At 45.3% G+C, this 24,740-nt stretch overlaps 1 protein-coding gene across 1 annotated transcript in view; it reads right to left on the bottom strand.

The window, feature by feature from the left end:
* Positions 1–24,740, bottom strand: part of TMEM132D (transmembrane protein 132D) — a 207,712-nt gene that overhangs the window by 21,467 nt on the left and 161,505 nt on the right. Inside the window, exon 5 of the mRNA XM_010398418.3 lies at positions 15,508–15,651. Coding sequence (XP_010396720.2) covers positions 15,508–15,651 — 144 coding nt within the window. The remainder of the gene's footprint in view (positions 1–15,507; positions 15,652–24,740) is intronic.

Raw genomic sequence — 24,740 nt, 5'->3', positions numbered from 1 at the left:
CTGTGGGCAGGGACGCCGAGCAGGGAGGGGATTTCTGTCCTCTCCTGCCCCACCAACACAACCCTCCCATCCTCAGCTGCCTCAGTTTGGGGTTTCCATGAGAACAGGGCACGGCTGTGGCACTGTTAAGGTGTGACACAGTGTCCCAGTGGCCCTGGCTCTGTGAGTGGCACCGGGCTGGGGCTCAGTGCCTGCCACACCTGTGCCCAACAAACCCCTCTGGGCACCTTGGCTTCCCTGGGAAGCAGCTCTGCATCCACCAGGCTGAGAGGGAGCTCTCATCATCATCCCACACTCCTCCCACCCTCTGCAAACCCCACTGCTTACTTTTCATTTCACAGCCCTAAACAAGCCCCTTGTGAGGTGCTGAGCTGAACCCAGGCTCCTCCAGCATCTCTCCAGGGACAGAAGTAATCCAAAACCACTTGCTCCCCGCTGTGAACAGAGGTCATTATTTTGACAAATTAGTTAAATCTCTCTCAGTCAGCAACGAGGACCGTGAATTATTCAACATGCATCTGTCTTTTTGCCTTACAAAAATGGCCTGTGAAGCAATAAGTGTATTTCACTTGAACCACTTCTGAAAGATGTAAGACAGTCTGGGTTCACTCCAATGCCCCTTGAAGTCAATGGGAGCCTTTCATTTAATTTTCATTTAATTAATTTCATTAAAGTTGCAGATGATGCCAAGCTGGGAGGGGTTAGAAGTTCTCTGGAGAACGAGCTTAGAATTTAAAATGAATTTTGTAGTGTAGAAAATCATTTGAAATAAATAGATGAGACTGAAGAAAGGTAAGGGCAAAGTATAAAGTTGGATAAAACCAATTAAGTGCAGGATGGGGAAGGATTGGCCTGGTGACATCAGTGAAGAAAAGGATTTGAACTAGAAAGGATCTGACTAGAAACTCTCCAGCTCTAGGGATCACTGAGCACTGGAAGATGATAATTAACAACTGCAGTAATAGTTAAGATCCGCTTAGACAAATGACTTTCAGGAATGTTTTCCATAGCTGGAAATATTGCTCCTTTCATCTCAGTTTGAAATTTTCAGTGATTTTTAAGCCTTATAGTGAGATATGGGACGCACAACTTTTCCTGTCTGTAGTCCATGCATGTCATCCACAAGAAATGTGGGTTTTCTGGGTAGAAAAGGAAACAAGTATTTCATCTTTCTTCCTCAGATTCAATATTGATCACAAAAGCAAAAGCAGGTCCTGTTGCACTGGAAAATATGCTTTGCACAATAACAGAGGCAGAAGAGCACAGCCCCTGTGAAAGCCACCCCTCACAGCTCCTCCGAAGGCAGGCTGTGCTCAGCACCCTCCTGCCGCCCTGCACTGAACTAAAGTTTAGTGGTTTCAGTTACTGGAATGCAATTTAAATAAGTTTGCAGTGCACAAAGTAAATGTTACTTTGAACTTTCTTCTTTCCTTATGAGAAGTGAGAAAATGCTGAAGATACTCTCACCTGTATTTATAGCACTAGCAGTGATAATTTACATCACTTCGTGAAGCATTCTGATGTGCAAGACAAGCCACTGCCTGAAAATTGATCACATTTCATTAAATCAGGAAGATTCAAGGAAAAAAAACGTATTAAAAAGATGGAAGAAAAGGCATCCTGTTTTCCTCAGACAGCTAAACAAAAGCCTGGCTTAGACCCAGTGAAATCACCACGGATCAATACCGTCTCATTTCTGTGTCTCTTTGCACGGTCAGGTAAAATAATAACAACAATGGTGCTGATGATGAACATTTTATATTTGAACTATTCCCATTATCTAAAAGCATTTCAGCATTTTGCAAAAAACCTTCCTGACAACACTTTGTAAAGCACATCACAGTGAGGGCTCTGCTTATGACATAAATGTGTGTCTCTGTGTGCATTTTTTCATATAAATACCTGTTTATATAGTGCAGGTATCACTATCCTTATTGAGGAATGAAAGGAATTAACTGTTTACAAAGCTTTCCCATGGCCACAAAATGCTGGGGAATGTTATCTGCAAGTGCTATCTGGGATGAGAAATGACGTCTCATTACTCTGATGTCTGAGAATAATCAACCAAACAATGAAAACAGCTACATTTAGCATAAATAGGAAAGCCCGGCCAGAAGCATCTCCTCTCATATAGTCTAGAAAAAATTATTAAACAAACCCACACTCGTGGAGTGGGTAGAAGTCCAGGTGAGAACTGAAGATATGCAGTTTCTATTTAATCTCTGCCATTTGACCTCATAAAAGGCGTTTTTTGTGCTGTTTATTCATTTATGTTTTATTCATGTCTGTTCTGGCTGTCACAGGACAGGCTCTGATGGGGCACTGCAGTTCCTGGGCACTGAGGCTTGGTGCTGCTGGGAGATGCTGCAGGTGCTTTCCTAATAAAAATGTGCTCAAAGAGACAATGCCAAGCACAGCAAGAGCAAACCCCTGCCCGTGCCCACAGCCCAGACACAGCACTGAGGCTCTGGGGGGCTTGGGTCTGACAGCAGCAGAGCAAGGACAACTCTCAGAACATGCTCAGGGTCAATGTAAGAGTAGAAAAACATCAGCTTTTCCCCCATAACCAAATAACAAAGCCCAGCTGTGCCCCAGCTCCCAGAGCAGCCAAGGGGGTGGCACGGCAGGGCAGCCAGGGGAAAGCAGAGGACCTTGCTGCCAACCTGAGCCCACAGCTCCTCCAAGCTTCCTTTTTCTTTCAGAGAACTGACAGAGGAACACATTCAATAAAACATTTCAGGAGCTGGTTTCAGCGAGGATAGGGAATCGAAGGTGGACGATAATCTGAAAGCATTTTGTAAGATTTTAGCTGCTTGTTCCATATCGACTCTGATGGGAGTCGTGCTGCTTTGATCTTCCAAATGCTTTCACACTCCTTCCATCCTGACAAGCACTCGTACCATGGATCTGTTTACTGGGAAATTGAGGTGAGTCCTGAAGCTTGGTATCTGAACTATCTTCAAACAACCACGAAGAAAGAACAGCCAGATTGTGAGAGAGACTCCATCTGAACACCAGCTACCCTGTTGTATCGACACATCTTGCATGTTCTCAGGGGTTAGGAATTGATGATGTTAATAACAAAGTCTCATGGCTGATCAAGAAGCCCCAGTGAAGCTGTATTTCATGTGAGGACACCAGGGTGTGGAAGCTGCAGAAATGAGCAGGTGGTGGGTCTGTATTCTCAGTAGCTGGATCTTTTCCAGAAAACTGCTATTTAAAGCTTAGGCAAACTCTGGACACTAAACAGGGCAACTGTGCCAGGCAGCAGCTTGTCTGTCCCACAGGGGTTGGAGAAGCAGAGCTTCAGCATTCCCAGGCAGATGAGTGGAGCAGTTTTCATGGCACTGCTGATGGGTTCAGGCAGATCCACGAGAGTTTCAGGTCTCTGCCTGGCACACGAGTGACACCACAGGGCAGCCTGTCCCACCTCGGGCATTCCACAGACACACGTGCTCTTTTAGACAGACCTCATGGCCAACCCCCCCACTCTCATGGATTCAGTGTGGGTGCTGTGCCTTCAGTGCTTCCCTTCTGCAAATCCCCCAAGTCCCTGCAGGCACCGGGGGCAGCTGCAGCCTCTCCTCTCGGTTTCCAGACGGCACGAACACACTGGACAGCTCAGCTCCATGGCAAGTTCCCTGGGAAGATGCACATAATTCATGCAAGCTGGCAGCAGCTCACTTGGGTTTATCCTGCACGCTCACCGTGGGCTGAGGCCACAGCTGATGGCAAGGGCTGAGCTTTACTGGGGTGAAGCTGAGCTAAGCTGGAGCTGCAGCTGCCCAGGAACGCCTGTGCCATCGCTGAGCTCAGCCTGGGGCCTTTCTCTGCGAGAACTGTCGTTGTCTGATGGCTGTCACTCATCCACTGAGCTCTGAGGAACAGGGAGCCCTTTGCCTGCTGTGGCATTCAGTGGGTGCCACAAAGCCTTCTAAACTTCCCCAGAACTCCTTGTGAGAATTTTAGGTGAGCTATCAAACTCCCCCTCAGGTGAATAAGGGCTGTCTGCCTCAGGAAGATGCTCTGGACTTGCTAAGGCTATTCAGATTTTTTTTCAGAAGCAGAGGTGATCCTTACCATGCAAAATCACGTTATAAGAAGAGAAAAGCTGATTATAGGATGTGCATGGTTCCTCCCTGGACTCTTCTCTGCTGTGTCTCACCCAATCTCTGTGTATGGACGTGCATAATTCAGTGGACTGAGATACAGCAAGTAAGAACAGGGTCCCTAACCCTTTTCTTGTCATTTGAAAAGCAGGACTCCATATAACAGAGGGAGAAGGGAAATGAAGATGTGATATTTGCAAGACAACCATGACTGCTGCAAATCTTGGCGTGGAGTTATTCATACCTTCAGGACTGCTGGGAATGAAGCTGCAATTCCAATTTGTTGGTTTCCAAACTAAAAAAAGAGTTGTTCTATCACCCTCAGATATTGAGAGGAGGTTTCAGCACAATTTCATCTGGATCTTTGAGCCTTCTTCCCTCAGACGTGTGCAGACAGGGGAGATTTCCCTTCCTCTGCAGTCATAGATGGATAGGTGTGAGTCCTGCAAGGCTTTCACAAGCTGAAACAAATCTTTCCACATTAGCAGACCCTTAGGTGGAGGAGCCACTCACAGGGAATCTGCAGCTGTCCTACCTCCTGTTACAGACAAAAAAGAAGAGAAGTGGCCTGGACAACTCAGTTCACCAAGAGGGCTTTCTTCCAAACCCCCATTGCTGGCTGGCATGGAAATGTCACTGTTTAGGCTCTTTGGATTATAGCAATTCCTCATTCCCAGAACTTCTGTAAAACTTCTGACTACATTTATGAGAAAAGGTAATTTTCTTAATACAGCAACTGAGTCCTGCAGAAGCAAGCTCCCTTGCAATACATTATTCCTCATGCAATTTTAAAGTTCGTCTACCTTAAGCAAATCTGGCTGTTTCAGCTAAAAGTTGTGCAGCCTTAGGCATTCTTTATCAGATGAGCAGATGATCTTTTTAACACCTCGAGTTTCTGAGTTTCATGTCTTCCACTAAATCAATCTCCCTCTCATGATTTGTATTTATATCGATGCCCAATTCCATTACAACTCTCTCTTATGCTTTTGCAATTTCCTCTATTATTCTTTCTTAGGTCTATAATATAATTTCAGTTGCTAACTCAGAGGCTGCCACTTCATATTTACGAACTGAAACTTGAATGTGCATTATTACTTTATTTCTACGAAAATCCATGATAACTAATGCAGTGATTCAATTTCTACCAAGAGGCTTACGTTTGGTTTCCAATCTGGCCTCCAACCTTCATTCCTCCAAACAAACTTTTACATCTCTATTTACATATTGGGATCATTAAAGTTCTTTTTATCTCCCTGTCTCAGTGGCTTCACAAGCTGTAATGGATTTAGGCAGGAGTTTAATTAGAAACTGCTCTTTTCTGTATTTGAGGCTACATTTCACGTGAAAGGGTAAAATATGCCTCTAACAAATGAAAGGCTTGATGTAAGCCCCCCAAAGCCCCAGGCTAGGTAAGTTTTAGTGGAGCAGACAATTGGACAGTGGGAGATCCTGCTGCTGGGTCCATTCCATAGGAAGCTGGCATTCATTTTATATCTTTGTAAGAAAATCACCCTCAGCAGTTTGCCTCTGTTTTGCCATGATACCCATGCAGACACAATCAGGTTGTTTTCAGCACGGCTTTTCCTTATTTTCTTTCTTCAGTGAGCATGGAATATCTCAGAGTTACATCTCAGAGACACACTCTGGTCAGCCTTGTCCCCTGCTCTGGCCCACCTGCACTCCTGTCCTGCTGTGAAGGGGAAAGGAACCACACGAGGCTTTTCCAGATAACGGCACTGGGCACCGCAGGGGCAGCTCCTCAAGTGCCAGGCTGGGCTCAGGGAAAGAAAACACCAAACTGCACAAGAGCCTGCCTGAGTGACGGCCTCATTGCGGTTCTACGATAAAAACTCATTAAAACTCAGGGCAGCCCTGCAGTGCCCATGGGATCTGCCAGCACAGCCTGGCCTGCCCTGGGACTGGCTCCAGAACACACTGGGCTCCACCAGCACTGGAACAGATTCTGTCCTCACTGCTTCCTGTGCTGGTCCGTGAAGGAAGTCCTCTCTCAGATAATGAGGTTCTGGGACCATCCCATTCATTCTTCTTCCCCAATAATTTCTTTTGTGCAGCTTTCCTGTGTTGAGCACACTTTATGCTACTTAATGTCTTGTTTTAGCCACTCGGTTTCACCCACTCAACAGCAACAAAACCACCAACCAGCCTGTGAAGAAAACTCTTATCAGTAATTAGCCTCGCAGGATATCAGATGGCAACTGTCAGCTCTGGGTACCAAAGAGCCCAGGATGAGGTTAATCACACCTCCACACAGCTGCCCCAGCAGCCTGAGCTGCAAGAAATGAGTATCAATGAATGCTGTCCAGCTGAATCTGCTCAGAGAAGAGAGAGCTCCAGATGAGATTAGACACACACATTGTTTAACCTGGGAACAAAGGGCACCATTTGGAAAACTACACGTCAAGGTGTCTCCAAAAATTAGCACAGCACATACAGCTGTGGTGCCAGAGGGGCTGCTTCTCATCCCGTCTGCAGGCCTGTGTGAAATCCTTGCGATGCAATGCTGAGCCCCAGGGAAACAGAGGCTTTCAAGATTTGTTACGAGCTTGAAACTCAGCTCAGCATCATCAAAACGTGTGAAGAACTTTCAAGGAAACACGGGCTGACTTATGGCTGCGGCACTGGAACAAGTGAAATTGGCTCTGGCTGATCTTTGCTTTCAGTGGGAAGCCGACGCCAGACAAACCCATCCAGTGACAGCGAGAGCCGTGCTCAGACACAAACAATTTCCCAGGAAGGAACAGACTTCTCTTCATCACATACAGTGCAGAGCAATCCCATTAACTACACTGGGTTAAATTTGGATTTTCAGTGGCAGAAATGAGATCCAATCATTAACAGAACTTGTGTGTGTGTGTGCATGTGAGACCGACTTTTTTTTTTCAGTGACAGTCAAGTGCAATTAATATAATGCTCACAGACAATGCATAAAATATAGTTTAGTACCATCCATTGTGCCTTTAGAAGCCTACTCACCAGGACAAATGATACTTCCCTTCATTACTGAAGTTTCACTTCTCCCTCTCTGCCTTTTAGTGGAATGAAATGGAGCATGTAATGGAACGTCATATTCATAGATTTCATTTTGGTATCAGCTCCAGGTCTGCCCAAAATCTCAAACACTACAACAGCTTTTACATGCTCACAAATGCTCAAAGAAATTGCTGAGGGCACTCAAATCCCGAAGTCTAAAGAAGATGCCCTAAATTTACTCAAACAAAACCCCTTTACAGCTGCAAAATAATTACCTGCTTGCAAAAAATCACATTATTTTTAATAGCTGTTATACTGAACAGATTATTTAAGTTGGGAGAAAATATCAGCTTTGTGTAATACCCACCTGCTCTAAATACACAGTTACACTTTTAACTAAAATTGAAGAGCCATTAAAGCCACTTTTTGTAGGTGCTTAGGTTTCTAATTTGCAATTAAACTAATTGGATTTGAATGCCTAAATTGGTTCAGAAATCAGGCTTATCATCCAATAACGAGTTAAACAGGACAATGCTGCAAACCAAGGCTGAAACAGGAAAGTTGTTCAGCATTTCTGTGGGCAGCTGATGGGGGAAACCATAGCACCAGTGTGTCCTACAAACAAATACAGCACCCAAGCCACAGTCTCAGAAAAGGAGACCAGAGCCTGCCACATGTGTAAAGCATGAGAACTGTTATAGATAATCATTTCTGGTGATAAACTGCACTCAGAGAACTTGTGTTCTGGCATCTCAAGCACTTTTCACATGTGTTTGACTGATATATGTATACTTTCTTTTCTCTTGAAATCCTTAAGTACTGCATAGTTTTTTTACATCACTGCAAAGAGAAAAAGTACATGGGTAGCCAAAAGTCACCATCCTAAAAGGAATGCAAAATGCTCCAGACAGTGAACGAAAGAGAGGAATCTTCAGTCAACCGACCTTCACAGACTCTGTTACATAAGAAATCTGAAAATATTTCTAAATCCTTCCTTACTCAGGCACTGATATTTTATCATGACAGAATTTTGTATGGGCTGTGATTAAGTGAAATTTAACAGGAGTGATTTCTGAAGAGTCTGTGCTCTGTCCTAGTTAGGGTTATGTATGTTATTAACAACCATAATGACAATGCTTATACATTACATTTATGTCTCAAAGCAAATCTTCAGGGATTTAGCATTAATGCTCTTTATCTGTCAAGGTAATTCAGAGCTATTATACACCTTTTGTGTGTGTCTCTGCTGAGACAGATCAAATAAATGACGTGCCAGGGCCCACAATGGCACAGCGATGTCACAGCTGAAAGCACATGCCAGAGCCCACGCTATCACCAGCACATTTCAATGCAGCCTCTCAGAAACCATGCAATGGGTTATCCAGTTGTGATCCCATCTTATTAAGGAAGAAATGAAAATCAAGTGTCACACGCTGTGTGCAGGCTGAGCCCTTATTAGAATCTGCAGCACCTAAAATCCCATCCAGGTTTAGCCATTAGAGCGTGATTCCCTCCTTCATTAGAACGAAGGCAGAACAGGACAGCATTGAAAATTCAGGTTCATGATGCCCTTTCGACCCCAGCCTTCCTAACACATGCAGCCTCCCCTTTTCCTGCACAGATATATGTCCAGAATCAGCCCTGTTCTTCCAATTGCCTCTGAGACCTCTAGGAATCCTGCAAGTATCCCATAGCTAATGTTCAGGATACTTCAGCTCTGACCACCAGTTTCTCTGTAACTCCAGAACGTGAGCCTCATCCTCAGCAAATACTGACACAGCCCTTGGATCTGAGCACATTTAAATCAGCTGAAAATGTCTTGTCACATGTATTTTTATTTTAGCAAGACCAACCCCTTCCACACCCAATACAACATCTGGACAGTCCTGCAAATGATAAGCAAAAGCAAATAATTTAGTGGCTATGCTGTACCTGATGTGTCCAGAGAAGTCCTCAGTTGGGCTGAGAAGACAGTCATTTACATGGCATTGTGTAACTTCTCACTGTGGTAACAGCAACACCGAGCTTTGTGCCATGATCGGGAGGATGGCTCGGAGCTGGCACCAGGAGCTGTGAACACCTCACCTCATCAGAGAGAGTGGCACATGGCCACTGCAACTGCAGAATGCACTGGGAACTTTTTAAGAGGAAGAATGGCAATTTATAGTCATTAATGCAAGCTCCTGCTTTGGAGACAGGTGCTGGTGGATGATCTGGGCCCAGTTTAGCTCACTCCCATCAGTGGAACATCATCACGTGCTTTCAGTGCTGCACTGCTGCCTCAGCCCAGCGGAAGGAAGCAGGGAACTCATTTCCCTTTGCATTGTCTGCTCCTTCCTCCCTCAGCACATTTTCTCTAGAGATAAACCAATCTCTTCTCATGGAAGCATTTCTCAAAACTAGGGTTCAGTGTGCAATGAGGAGGGTTTGGAAAGCAGCTAAAAACCCCTAAATGCCCTTTGCAAGTCCAGGGGATTTGGACATACCCACAGGGTGTCTCCCACTGCCCAGATCTGATACTCAGGTGAGGCACCTGGAAAATCTTCACCATCCTTCCTGAGCACCTTCCCTGAGGAGATTCACAGGCACAGGGATGGGAGCAGCCTTCTCCAGGGATGGGAATGACGGTCAGGCTAATGATGTGACAGCAAGGGAATGCCTGTGCAAAGCCCTGGTGTCATTTAAGCAAGCACACAACAGCAAGAAGCACTCCTGGCCATCCTCACCCTCTGCTACTGATTCCTGCTCCAGTGTCACTCCTTCCCCAGTGCTGGCACTGTGACCATCCCAAATGAACTCACTCAGGGGGCAGGGAGCTGAGCAGGCAGACAGTTCATTCACCAGAGAAAGAAATGGATCCATTTTCACTCCTGGGCAGCAGAGACAGGGATGGCAGCTCCGTGTTAGCTTTAAAGTGTCACAGAACTGCACCTTAGCAGTGCTTTAGCACATCAGGGACATTCATCAGCCCCTTCTGGGTTCAGCAAATGATTAAATTTGCTCACTGGGATCCCCCTTGGCATTACTGTTGGGATGTTCTTTAGATTTTGCCTCATTCTTTTTATGGACATAGACATATTCCTCGCTATAAAGGAAGAGAAATACCCACAGAAAGAGATTACCATCCCTGGCTCCACAAGACCACATATTCTTTCCCATGAAGCACAAAACCCCCAGATTTCTGGGTATCTTCTGTAGAATTTTGAAAAAGCCTCAATTCAGAAATTATTTGGATTTTTTTTTCCATTACAGAGAAGTTTTTTATCTTATGAGCTTCCAGTCTTTCAGAAATACAAAGGGAGTGCAGGCAACAGTGGCTGTCCCACTGGGGCTTTCAGTATGGATGATTACAAATAGGCAAATAACACCGCAGAAACCTTGTTACTTCCCAAGATTCACATCAGAATGATGAATTGGCAGAATATGAAAGAGACAAATCCAGTAACTTCAACAGCTTTAGGTGAGTTTCATACAATTCCTGCGAGAGGCAAGTCTGTTGTATCAGTTCTACATTCAGAATTCATCTTTGCCACATCTGTTTTTCATATCAGAGAGAGATTAAAATTGTGCCTTGTCCCTTTATAACCAACACCAGCAGCACATGAACTGAACTCTACAGTTATTATTACAACTTTCAGTTTTGACAGTGCATTCTTCTGAGATTGTCCTGTATCCTGATTACCAGAGCAGAGCAGAAAAAGCATTTTCATTTTTAAAGTTGCTTCATCCTAAGGTGAAAAGGTCAGATAGATTCCAATGTCAGGAATAGTAAAACTGAGTTTAAATGACAGGACATGACTTCTTCATTTTCTATCAAAATGAAATGTTTAGACATTGCAGAGAACAAAAACATACATTTGCTGATTTAAATCAAGATTGTTTCCAAGACGGATCAAATTTTTTTGGGGATGGAGTAAGGCAATTCAGCTGGTGAGATAAATAACATTATGGAAAACCACGGCATGAACTTGATCTTCACTGAACTCCCAAGGCACAAATTTATCAATTATGTTATATATTATATATTATATATTATATATTATATATTATATATTATATATATAAAATACTGCACATTCTGGTTAGCCAGTTTACCAGATCACTGCTTTTCTAACAGGGGCTTGCTCTTCCCACTTTGCCCTGTCCCCAGTGCAGGAGGATTCTTCCTCTCCTGTCCTTCTCCTGCACTAATCCCCTGCAGCAAGCACAGGGTGAGCACTCGGCTTGCCCCGTCTGACCTGGTCAGTTTTTAGACCCAATGAGCCACAATGAACATCTCAACTCACTCTAAGCTTGGCTTAAACTTCAGAGATCACCGGGAAACTGGGATTCCTCCCACCCTTGGTTTCAAAGTTTGGTGTATCCTTGCAGTGCCTCCATGGGGGCTCACACCTTTGCCCTGCAGCTGTGAGGGTTCTCCTTTCCAGCTGAAAATGTGTGTGATCCCATGGATCCAGGAATGTGCTGTAAGAGGAATACCCATGGACTGCCACTGCAGCACAGTGCTGAGATCTGCAGCACTGGAGCTGCCAGTGCTCAGCTACGGAGCAGATAAAATCCTGGACTCAATTTTCTCCCTTTGAGTTTTTACTCTGTCACTCCACTGACTTTAGAAGGATTCAACTTCTCCCTGAAGTGCACCAGTGTAAGGAAGAAAAGGAACAGCTGTTAAAAGTTTAATGCTTTAAAACACTGTCTGCTTCAGGCTACTTTAAATGCTCTGACACTTCAGCTTCCGTAAAGTCTCTCACATGATTAAAACAACGTTATTTTGCCACTGATAAAACCACACTAAGTGTTATTGCAAGATTTCTTAGCCTGCAGCAATATTTTACAAATTGCCAGGTGTGCTGCTCTCCCCTCTAAAACACTCCAAAGTGTCAGAGCAGAGCAGCCACCAGCCCTTCCCTGGGCCAGCCCGGAGCTCTGCTGTGGCAGTGGCTGCCCCGCTCTGCAGCATCCCGGGGCAGCAAGGGGGGACCAACGCTCCTGCCCGGCCTCTCATGCCCAGCCAGACCCACGAGACCCTGCAGAGGACAAGAGCAGCGCCAGGCAAGCCCCCCGCAGGCAGGACGGGCTGGAGAGCTTTGGGAAATGGGAACTGGCAGTGAGAGAGGCCCTGCAGGGCTCTGGACACAGCACAGAGCTCTGGGGTAACGCCCAGGCTGTGCCAAGGATGCCAGCAGCAGCAACCCTCCTTGCACCCCCCGAGCCCCACGAGAGCAAAAAGCCCACCTGCCGCGGCCCCAGGAGCACAAGGTGCTCTAGGAGGAAATCAGCTGAAGGTGCTTTGTTGGAAAAGCCACAAGTTTGGGTAACACACAGATTTGGAGTGGAGTCCTCTATGAAATGCACAGCACAAAAAAGGGGCAGAGGAACTGAATCCTGTTCCCAGTGCTGGCACCAGTCACTGTGTGACTTCTGTCAAGTGGCTTCTGAGCAGAGCTCAGAATACTGGAACTTTCAGGTGTCTGATCAAACAAAAGGAACATAAAGGTGTTTTTGTTTCAGGGAAACCAAAACGCAGATTTTCAATTAACTCATCAAACTGAAAACCCAGAGCACTGGCAAGTGTTGCTTTGGAAACTTCCAGGCTTTGTTGAACCTTGAAAAAAAAAAAAAGGCTATTTGGAAACAGAAATGTCTTTTCAAAATGGAAGATTAAAAGAAGCTGATTTTTCTTTTTTCCTCGTTCTTGATTTAAATCATCTTGAGGGTTTATCCCTTACTAATAACTCAGCAAAATAAAGTCTGCTCAAAAATCTCTCTTTTTTTTTCCACTAATTCAGTAGGAGTTTTGCCATCTACAAGTGGACAGAACTTTAGAGCACTTTGAAATTTACACCTTAACTTTTCTGTGTCTCACAGTCCTCATTTGTGAAACAGAGTCGGTAACAACCTCCATTTTTTGGTGTGGTTACTCTGTCATGCTGGACCAAATAATTTCTGATAATCATTTGTCAATAGAAGTATCGTTTCAGTGGACTAAGTTCTGCTCTGACATATTCACCCAAGTTCAGGTAGGTGCAGTTAGGCACGAAATGAGTCAGTGCAGAGTTTGGACCAGCTCTTTAAAGTTCTTTGAAGTCTCAGATGAAAGAAGTGAGTAATAAATGTGGACCCTGAAATGAAAAGAAGAATGAGGTATCCTCATTGTGCAAGGAAAATGAGCTTAATCTCATTGTTAATCAACACCAAAAAACTAGCAATAAAAGCTAAGCCACGAAGACATAATCAATCTGTTAGATGCTACTTGACAGATGCATTGAAAAACAGCAACAGTAAAGACCCGGAGAAATGTAATCTTAGTCTTTATATTTCAATGGGCATCTTAAGCAGATTTTTCTTCCATTTTCTATTCACTGCTCTAACGCCCAGAGAACAGAAACTCTAATTACTGCTGCATGCTGAAGGCTGGCCAGTAATTATATATCTTTATCTTCATTAGATGCCCGTGAACAAGGCTTGGCCTGAGACAGAGCAGGTAAACTGGAAGCTCAGAGAGACAGTTCCAATTGAGAGCTCACTTTAAACTGGCAACTCATTTTAGCTCTGCAGAAACCTCTCTGCTGCTGCAGAGGGGAGAGCAGGAGCCCAGAACGTCCTGATCTCTGCTGGTGACAGCCTGGTTTGACACAGGGCTGGCACTGACACCACTGTTAATGGTGTGCACATGAATAAGATTAAACTCACGAGCATTGATTGGTAGATTCATGTCCTTACAGGCAACGACTGAAACTTCAGAAAGCAAAGCTGATTGTTTACATCTTCCAAATAATATATTTGCTTTCAAAATCTTTTTTTCCAATTCACCAAAAAAAAATTAAATAGTAGATGAGTGAGCTTGTCAGAACTTAGTCCATTAACTCCCACACATAAGGACAAATAATTTCCTTCTGTTTTTAAATCTCGATTAATCAAGTCCAACAATTTGCTATATTTAGCAGATTTACCAGATACAAAAGGGTTTCATAGAAGAAAAAAACCCCAAACCCTAAAGGTTACTACCAGTACAGTCAGAAAGACACATTTAATCAGAAGATACCAACATGGTGGCTGATCAGATAAACAGGAACACTGAGTAGATTCTAAAAGGGAAGCATAAAAAATACTAAATTTTGAAATTGCTGGGGTTCATCTCACGTATAAGAAATTACCACAAAGGAATTATTTAAAACAAGTCCAATGAGCATAAAAATCGCCTTTTTTTTGTTGTTGTTAGAAAAGATCTTTAGAGATAGCTCAAGAAAGACCATTCACACCTCTGCCCAGCTCTATTTCTCCCTTACTCTGCCCCGAGTTGTCACTGGCTCTGTGACACGAAGCCACCAAACCTGGGTACGCCTCAAACTTCCAACAGTTTCCCATATGACAGTAACAAGAATCTACTCATTTGTGCCTACAGAGGCAAAAAACGCCCACCAGGAAGGGTGGCTTGGAGGTGCTGGGGCTCAGGGAGGCTTTGGAGCTCCACAGAGCCCTCAGCTGCTGCAGTGCACACCCGAAGGAGCCGGGGTGAGAGGCAGAACCCTCAGCGACCCAGGCAGCTCCTGGCAAGGCAAGCCTCCCAGAGGCCAAGTCCTCAATAAGGAGCAGTGCCCAGGAGTTAATGGGATAACAGCGATTCCCAGCAGCTGGGAGGGTGGCCTGGAGGGTTTGTAATCAGTTTGTGACATGCTGGTTATCTGGAAAAAAAAAAAAATTCAATTTTAACTTTTATTTGTAGCCACATCTCTTGTTTCCTCTTCTCCAGTGACAGCCACAGAGGAGTTTGTGAAAAGATAAAAGCTGCTGCAGACAAGGCAAGTGTGTGTCACCGTGCTGGAACCCTCTGTGCCTTATCTGCCACCACCACCACTGCTGAGCAGCTCCTTCCACGTAATCATTCATCAAGCAGAGAGAAATACGCACCATTTCTTACAGGATTTTAGTACTAATATTGGTACTTGCTGAAAGCCTTCAAGAAGCACCGATTTTCTTAAGGCTCCAGTCTGACCCTCCAATTTCAGTAGGAAAAAGGAAGTTAAAGGCACTCCTGCGAGCTCTCACCTCACCCTGGCCAGCAAAACACACCCTGAGCCACGACTGAGAGCAGCAGTACAGCTGCCAACACTCCTGAACCTACACAGCCCATGGAACGGGAAAGGCAAAGGGACAGGGAACTCTGAAAACACTTGGAAAGTGGGAAGTGTCAGACAATCCCGAGTGTTTGACGAGCAGGATGGAAAACTGTGATTTTGTGTTTGGTTTGTTGCTTCACTGAACCGAGCTACACAGCAGTAACAGCAATCATAAATGCTGGTGTTCCAGCAGCAGAGCAGTCAGGAAAATAAAAACTCGTTCCATTAGAGAGCAGCACTGTTCTGCAGGGCCTCTGCCTTGGTGTGACGGAGCAGCCTGGTCCTACCTTAATGACGTCTTCATCTGATGATCTGCATTCCACAGATTCCACGAGATCAGTCACAGTCCCATCATCTTCCACAGAAACCACTTTGACTGGGACAGCCACTGTTTTCCCAGTGAGAATAGCTGTGTTCAGGATCTCTGCTTCCTAAGAGAAAAGAAAAAAAAGGGCCCTTTAGTATCTGTATTTTGCTATTAATGCATTAGTACCACCTAGACTGAGCTTTACTATAATTCCTAATGCCTATGGCAAGAACGGTGCTCCAAGTGCAGCAGGCAGGAAAGGCAGATTTCCTCCCTGCAATCCTGGAACCAAACTCCCAGTTCTGATTCAGGGCTGCTGAGACCTGTCATGCCCTAACTGCTGTTTCAGGAATGCTCACCAAGTGCTAGAGCAGCCCAGCACCTGGGGAGTGACCCTGCACCACATAAACAAAGCACCTGGCTGTGGCATCAGCCTAAGCAGCACATTAAGTATCTTGATTATCACATAGAAATGTCTCAAGTCTTGCTGGTTTACCCACAAATCTGTTTTCTGGAAGTTTCCTACAAATACTGACATTCTGTGCCTGGACACTCAGGCTGGCCACGCACATGGACATAGCTCGAGGGGCAGCATTTAAGCTGCTCCTGGGGAGGCAATCTTGGCCAAGTCAGCACCTCAGAGGCTATAAACAGTGGCACTGCCTCTCCTGACAGGTCACAGGGCTTCCTCTCTGGTGGAATTAGTTAAAGATTCAGGTCCTATGTAAAGGACTGCGTGGAATCAGACCCTCCTCGGTTTTCTAGGATTTATCCTGGCTCTTGCTGGGCAAGCACTTACCCACAACTCTTTCTTTACCTTTTAAAGAGGCTTGTGCAAACCCAGCCTCTCCCAGAAAGACAAGGGATGCTGAGAGGGCCTGGGCTCTTTAAACGAAGTGAGCTCCGTGGGGAGCGGTGCCTGTGGCACCTCACTGCTGTGATGAGGATTATTGCAAAACACACTCCTCCCGTTTGATTCACCACTTCTTAGTTAAAAGTGCTGAGTTCTGATTATCTGAAGAGCATCAGACTAAACAGGGCTCTTTGTCACCTGGGTGTCACCTCTGTCTGGCACCACAGAACCGCTGATCTCTGCCAAGACACTCAGAGCACAAATTGCTGCCTGAGTCCTTCCACCCCTAATTGCAAGATCCTGCTCATTTCTGGAAAGTTCTCTGAGCCTTTCAGAGCTGTGCCTGTGAAGCTTGGACCATCCTGTCAAACAAGAGGCTCTTGATTTCAGCTGGCTCTTGTGCAATAAAGGCTTCCCAAGCCCCCCAAGTGCTAAATTCTCATTATCTAAATAGCTCCCACTATGAGCTCTGAGAGAGACCTGGTTTTACTCGTGGAAGACAAGAAAGTGGGAGATTGGAACCAAGTTACCAGAAGATGATGGCTGCTGCTACTGCCTCTTGGGCTAAAGGGGAGAAGCTGAGAGCTCTCTCCTCTAAAGCATTCAGATCAAAAAGATCTTTTCCTCTTACTTAAAGAAACAGACACACTTTATTCAGACTCAAAGCGATATTTAAAGAAAGAAAAAAAACCCCTCCTGGTCACTTGATAGCTGCTTTGCTAAGGTTGCCCCATCCTCACCATGATCTTTAGGGAAGGGAGAAAGAGGATTTCACAAAAAGAGAACTTGAGAAGAAAATCCTCTCCCTCCCTCAGCACAAAAGCCCTTCAGATATTTTGAAATTATAATTCATAGAAAGGCGAGAATATCTGCCTGTACAGTCAGGTCTGTCTTGAGCACGCATTTGTTCTCAGTGCAGAACATACTGCTCAAGCAACTGAGTTCTCAGATTTGCAATTAAGTTTCCAGTTCTTTGATTTTTTCCCCATCTGTGCTTTGTACCAAAGCTACTGTATGCAGGTTACTCAGAAACTCTTGCTGCTCTCCTGTACGCTCCACAGAGCTGCAAATGGGGGCAGCTTGACAGAACAAACACTGTTGAGCATCCACTGTAATTACAGAATCCAGGTGCTATGTCCTGGTGTTAGTGATTTTGGAAACACTTGGGCATGAATCTCCTTTCACTGGGACTATTCAAAGCCACACCACCTACCAAGCTGCTCACACCTCGTGCCAAGCTGAGAAGAGCTGCTCCCCCAAGCAGGAACAGCTCGCTCCCTCCCGTGCATCCATTACAGTGTGACCCTTGCAATTATTTCATAAAGCAAAGGGAAGTTTAATAACCAAGCCTTTGAAACAGGGTGATTAATGAGGTCTGCTTACCAAAGGCAAATGTAATTTCCCCTGGTAAGAGCCGGTAACTGAGAATAATTCTCAAAAACTCCACGAATTTCTTTAGAGTCTCCAAGTTTTCCAGTGCTAGCTTTGGATATTCCGAGCACAGAGTGCACCTGATCCAGCTGTGCCCTGCCCCTGTGTGGAACGCCTGTACAGCTGGGCTGTGGTGCCCCAGCTGCTCCTGCCACTGCCCTGCTCTCCTGGGCTATGGCACATCTGATGCACCGGGAACTGCTGCGTGTCCAGGGCCCCCCTGGCTGCACAGCTCGGTGGCACGGCCTCAGTCCTGCCCCAGAGCCCCGTGGGAGGCTGCAGCCTGGCAGCTCTGTGCTTAACCTGCTGTAAATAATCACAGCACTCAAAGCACGAGACGAGCACGTTCCTCCCTGACTGAGGTAAGGAAGTGAATACATCTTGTCTCTATCTGAAATCAAAAATCCCAGATTCAAAGTTTTGTAGCTTTTGTCTGGATCCACACCCCAGAGCCATGTTCGGAAACACAGAGCTTTCAGAACTGTGCATGGTCTGTACCCCTGCAATGAGCAAGACAGGATGGTGTTGCTGCTTCTCAGACCATCACAAAAATCTCCAAAACAATCTTTGTCCCCTGTCTCTCCCGAAGAAATGAGGGAGGTGAGGGGCGAGAAGGAATGCCAGGGGTTCATGCAAATGGCTGAGGTGGTTCTCTGACTTTCAATCAACAGCTGCTTGTTCAGTGTCAGGAAAGCAAAGCCACCCAGCAGGTCTCTGCAGCAGGAGGAGGGCAGAGCAGGCTGGCACTGGGCTGGAATTGGGCTGGCACTGGGCTGGAACTGGGCTGGCACTGGGCTGAAATTGGGCTGGCACTGGGCTGGCACTGGGCTGGAACCGGGATGGCACTGGGCTGACCTGCCCTGCAGTCACTGAGCTGGATATTCTGCTGGCAGAGATTTCAGTACATCCACGTGGAAGGACTCGAGGATGATTTCTTTGGGCACCTGGTTTGCATCTCACCCCTGAACAGAGAGCAGTAATAACCATTTACACCAACTTACACAGCAGGGGCACAGCAAAATGCTCCTTCAGGCATTTGTTTAATGGCCAGAAAGGGCTGAGCGTTCCCCTGCTGAAAGCACATGAAAATTACTTCATTTTGAGGAAACGAACATGATACTTATTTAGCTACACTGAGATTTACAGGGCAGAGCCTCAGCATGTAAAAGCTATAAATCTAAATAGTTACTAATTTAAAACTGTTGCTTTTTGCTGCTTGAGTGAAAAAGGAATCTCCTGAAGAAATACTATGTTCTTTATCTATAACTAACATAGATTACAGGAGAGAAAGTGTCAGGGCACTTCAGGGTGGGAATAGTTATGCTTTTGCACAGCTGCAGCCAAACAGTCTCACTGTTAAAAGTTGATTCCCTCAGCAGCTATTAAAAAGATGCTGAACTTTCTCTAACTATTAACACTGCATATCTCTATAATTCACTTACACTGAGCCCCTCCAATAATAAAATGAAATAATAATCAGAGAAAAACATGTCTCTCCTTGTATTAGAAATGGAAGACCAGGTAATCTTTACTCTGAAATTGCTACCATGGTAAATAAATAGTAATACTTTAAAGAAGATGCTGGAGTGAGTGTTCTTTGCTTACTGAAGAGATTCATATTAAATAACTGAGCATATTAAGCCCTCAAGCAGAAACATATTCAGAAGATGTACACAGTAAGCATCTATTTAAGTTGAAATGCAGAAGTGAATACCTATTAGTTTTTTCAATTTTAATAGGTAGCTTCCCTGAAATTTAATTTCCCTTCAGACATCTTTTGCCTTGTATTTCCTAGGGTGAATAAAAAGGACTTTAACAATATCTTTATACGTCTTTCTGAATTTCTGTTTCTGCCCCCACTCGTCTGTGTATACACAGTATTTCCTAATGTTTGAATGTGTGTGTATATATATATATATATATATATATATATATATACACTTTTTGAAGAAATAAATGCATGGCCAACTCATGTTTAGCTTTGATTCAGCTGCACCTGAACTCCACTCTCAGTTCAGTACACAAGGAGCTCCTTCCTGAGCCTCCTGACTCCGAGGGAGGCTCTCCCTGACAGTTCTGTGTGACCCTGTCTGTAAATAATCAAGAGCACCTTGCCACTGAATCCCATCAAACCACATTTACCATCGGACTTTGTTAACTCGCTGCCTTAATTATCAATAAAATATCGTTGCTTTTCTCTTGCATGTGAAGTGCATCATTCCACCCACCACACTCACACCCTTCAGGAGGAGAAGTGCTTGTCCCACTACAATACACAGGGAAAAAAGGATTGGCAAGTCGCCACGACACTGTAATTCACGTTCTAGGAGCACAGCAGATCTCCAGTGATGTTCTTCACTCCAGCAGTGGAATGTATCTTTGCAGGCCAAAGATTGAATTTCAGAAATCAAGCGTGTCCCTCTCTGGTTTCCATAGGTATTTTGGCTTTTGGGTTATGTACAGACTGCAATCAGGAAGAGAATAAACTGATCCCTGAAATCTCCTGAAGTCTAAAGCATGCCACAAATGAGAATGAACAGCTGCCTGGAAATCCCTCTCATTTGACATTCCTTAACGTTCTCTATTCTCCTCTTTTTTACATATTTTCTATTAAACATGTAGAGCATTGATACAGGGTACCACCTTGAATCTTTTCACTATTTAACTAAAAAAAGACCTAGATTGTCCTCCTCTTCAGCTAGCAGCCATCTTGCTCATATCAGAGGATCCATGCTTCACTCATGCATAACTAATTTCAAATCTTATTTAGCATCAAGTCTCAGAATTAAGAAGCTAAGTGACAGCTGTTTAATTAACTCCTTAAGCTGATTAGAAAGCATTACAGAAATCCCCCCAAGGAAGAGTTTATAACTGTCAAGAGAGCCCAAGGCCATGTTAATGCTTCTGTTTAAATTTAGTAAGCTTCTAAACCAATAAAGTCTAAATGCTTGACGTTCTCATGGATGGGGTCAAACCCAGCTTTTTTCCCCCTGTTACCACTGCAAGGGTAGGAAACAAAACGAGTGACAGAGAAGGGATTTGAAAAGCTGGGAAGCAGCAGCTGAACAATGGAGCCCAGAGCTGCCTCTCTCCACAGGAGCTGCTGAGGGTCCGTGCACCACCCCTCGATTATTTGGGATTAGTGCTGAGCACCGGAGTAAAGCTGAGCTTGCACCTGAAATGCAGAGTCATCTCCCAGCCTTGTGGCTGCAAGGAAAAAGGGTTTGTTCATCAGTTCTTAAAACCTAAATCCACCTTTAATGATAAGATTATGGCAGCTGAAGTACAAGTTTTAGAAGCAGCTGGTGGGGCTAGATACAAGGTGGTGCAGAGAAACCTAAATTGCTCCAAAGCAGATTTCCTCACTGTAGTATGTTATTGTCAGCTCTGAGCTTGAAAACAGCTTGAAATATATAAAATATAATTCTGATTTCCTTATTTCCCCTGTTGTTTTCAGGTTCTTTAGGATGCACTGGAAAAAATATTGAAAAATTAGCTGCAATTCTTCTGTGTCCAAAAGAATAAAGGAACAGTGGCCAGAAATAACCCACATTAATTTGTGAGACCTTTAACATAAACAGAAAAGTTGAAAGTACAAGCTGAAATACTGCAAGTATGAGAAACGATGGTGAAACCTGAATGTGCAAATGTGAAAAGACTGACATGAACTTCAAGGTTAAATGTTTGGTTTAATGTGGGCACCTTTCATCATGCAGAATGAAATCTGAAGTCTCTAGGAACGGGAGAGAGGAGGGGGGATATAAGGGAATTAATCACATTTAATTCAAGCACTTGCTACTTAATCAGTTTCCTTTTTTGCTCAGTAAGGCAGGAGAGCTGCACGGTCAGATGTGCTGACACAGGGTTAAAAAGGAGCATCCACAGAAACCCAAATGCTAGTTTTTCTGGATAGATCTACCTGCTGACTCCAACTCTTCCACACAGCAGATAGAGAAGGGAAAATGGATTTTTTTAATGGTAAAATGTGATTGCAAAACCGTTGTTTAGAAAGGAGTGGGTGGCAGAATCAATGCTTGAATATATTTTTCGTCCTTTCTCCTTCAGCCTGTGATTCCTTGAATAATTTAGACTCCATGTGATGGGGGTGACACCTCCAGCCATGCTCTCACTTCTCCTCAGTGGGGCAGAATCAATGCAGGGAGCAGATGTGGCAAGGACGAGTGGTGAAACAAAACCCCAAATATACACAAAGCCCAGCAATCCCAATTTTCCAGTTAAAACACAGAGAACAGCCAATGGCTGGATTGTGCTGTAGGGAAAAAGCAACATGGGCTAATCAGAGAGACTCTCTGCCCCTCCTACTGTCACACACAAAGCATTCAGGAAAAAATACCTAATTATATATAATCTCAGACTTAACTTTTGCAAAGCCTTTAAGCTATTTTATATTCTCACTAACGAACTTTCATCTCGATATAGATAGAATCTACGGCTAAGGCTGGAGGAGGGGGTGGGGAAGAAAAGCTAAATATATAAGACAGTGCTGGGCGTAGTAAACAGGGAGAGAAGGAGCCAAACGAGAGGCAGGTGGTACAAAGGAAAAGTGGCATCATTAGAAGATGACCAGCAGCGAGAGGTTTCTCATTACACAGCCCATGATGTTCAGTAAAAAGCTCAAGAAGGAAAGAAATGCATCTCAGCAGCCAACTGCAGGTGCTGCTGTACCTGCCCCAGCAGAGCCACGCTGCTGCCCAGGCTGGTAATTCCCTTGTTTCCCAGGGGTGCGTGGTAAAGACGGGCAATCCCACCTGCCTGGGATTGCAGGATGCAACTCCACATCTTTAAGTGATGAGAAAAGCCAGGAAATAAATCATCTCATTCCCAGGGAGAGAAAAACACATTTGCCTGTTGTGTCCCTTTTCCACACCTTTGTCTGTCTCAGTGGCTCAGCTGGAATGGCTCAGAACAGGGATCTTTGTTTTGTTTTGTGTTTGTGCAGTGTCCAGCCCACAGCTCGAAGCCGAGGTCAGGCTGCTGCTCCAGCTAACAACAGGGAACAGTTTCCTTGCAGGTAAAACATGGCAAACACAACAAATGCAAGAACAAAGTCACGGTGAGGGCTGCTGCCTCCTTTCTCGGGGCTCGTTGTTATTTACAGCTCTGCTGCTGGGATAAAGGCACCCAAGGGTTTCAGGTCTCCGACAGTGACTTCCCAGAACTGAAATGTGTAATTTTAAACCTGTGGTTTCTATATTTGTGGGAGCAAACAGCACACAGGCAAACTGTCTGGAGAGAGCAATGAGCTGCTCAGCACTGGGACAGGCTGTGACGTTACCAGCAAAGCCACCAGGCTGTACTGGGTCTCCTCCACACCCTGACAGCTGGGGAGGAAAACCCTCCCATGGGAGTTCACATTCTTCCTAGCTGTAGAGGCAATGTAAATTTAATTTGTCTCAGGTTTAAGATGACGAAGTCCCTTTGATGTGTAACATTTAGGAATCGTGTTAGCATCCTTCTGGGGAGCCGTCCTTTGGTGTCTGGGTGGTTTGCAGTGCTAAGTAGGCTACCACCATCCCAGGGAGCTGTCATGTACCTTCACTGCTTATCAAAGTCAGACCCAGGAAGCCTGAGAGTTGGCAGGCTGTGGTTCTTCAGAGACATTGCTAATTAATTCACAGGCCCCAAACTGTAACTCCATGAAGCTGTGTGTGCATACTTGATTTTGATCCAGACAGGCTGCTTTAGCTGATAATCAACAAGGTTTGCTCTTAAAAGCAAACAAACAAACGTATTTGGGGAGGATTTCTTCTTGGCTCTCCCTAAGCAGGCTGCCAGCACTGTCAGACACCATCACAGGAGGGAAATCCTCACAGGAGACCTTCCAGAGGAGCAGAGCTGGGAATCTGGCCTCAGGTACAGGCAAACACTGTGTCCAATGCCACTCAATTGCTGAGGCTGGGGAGACTGGTAGGGACATGTCAGGCAGAATTAGCTAAAGCCAATCAGAATTTCACACATGGGGTCAGTGTCTCGGGGCCACACTGATGTGCCAGCGGGAAGGCTCTTTTGATTCTTGGGCCTGCAGCTGGGAAGCCTAATGCAGAGGTTTGGTGCCCGCAGGGGGCTTGGGAGCTCTGCGAGGGGTGGACTATGGGATGCAATGCAGGGATTTCCAGCAACAAAATGAAAACTCTGGGGTATCACTTCAAAGAAAAGATGCCAACGAGACTCTGGCAATGCAGTTTAGCAGAGTAAATACTTGGTGGGATGTGTAGGAGAGCCAGCGTGACGGGGGTCAGACTGACTGGAACAGCTCTGCTTTCATGGAGGGAAGCATTAACAATCCCCAAACAAATCACTAGCCTTGTTTAGTATGTTCTTTTAAAATTCTGTTTCTTTCACAGCTTGGTGCCGTCATTCCCAGGCTGTATTCCCAGCTGCACACGAATCCTTCCCGTCTTCCACCCTGTGCTAACCCCGTGTGCTCCGTGGTCCAAAGGGAATCCTACAGACACAGCTGGGGAACCCTTTCCCCATCTGCCACTGGCTCCTTGGGGCCTGGCCAACAAGGAGCACCTCAGAGCAACCCTTGGGATGCAGAAATACCCAGCAGAGCAATTTGACAGGTTTTATTTTGTCATTCTCTGCTTTCCAGAGCCAGACAGCCCCGAAATCTGCGTAATTCCCTGGCTGCACACTCGCTGCTCTCCCGTCCTGCTGCCCCGGGGGTGACGGGCAGGGGCACTCAGGGCTCGGTGCCACCAGGCACCCCCACCCGCCCTGCTCTGGCCACCAGCACATTTCTGCACTGTCACAGCCAGCAAGGGACCAGCTGGGAGAGAGCTGAGGCTGGGAAGGATGGGAGAGGTGGAGCGGGAAGGAATCCAAGGCACAGAACAGGGGAAGGGGACAGGGAAGGACGGGGACCCGCAGCTTCTCCAGGGAAGGGCAGCTGCTGATGAGAGAAT

This window comes from Corvus cornix, chromosome 15 (assembly GCF_000738735.6).
Source record: "Corvus cornix cornix isolate S_Up_H32 chromosome 15, ASM73873v5, whole genome shotgun sequence".
In the NCBI taxonomy this organism is placed as follows: domain Eukaryota; kingdom Metazoa; phylum Chordata; class Aves; order Passeriformes; family Corvidae; genus Corvus; species Corvus cornix.
The sequence above is the reverse complement of the archived record's forward strand: the minus strand, read 5'-3'. Positions and strand labels throughout refer to the sequence as shown.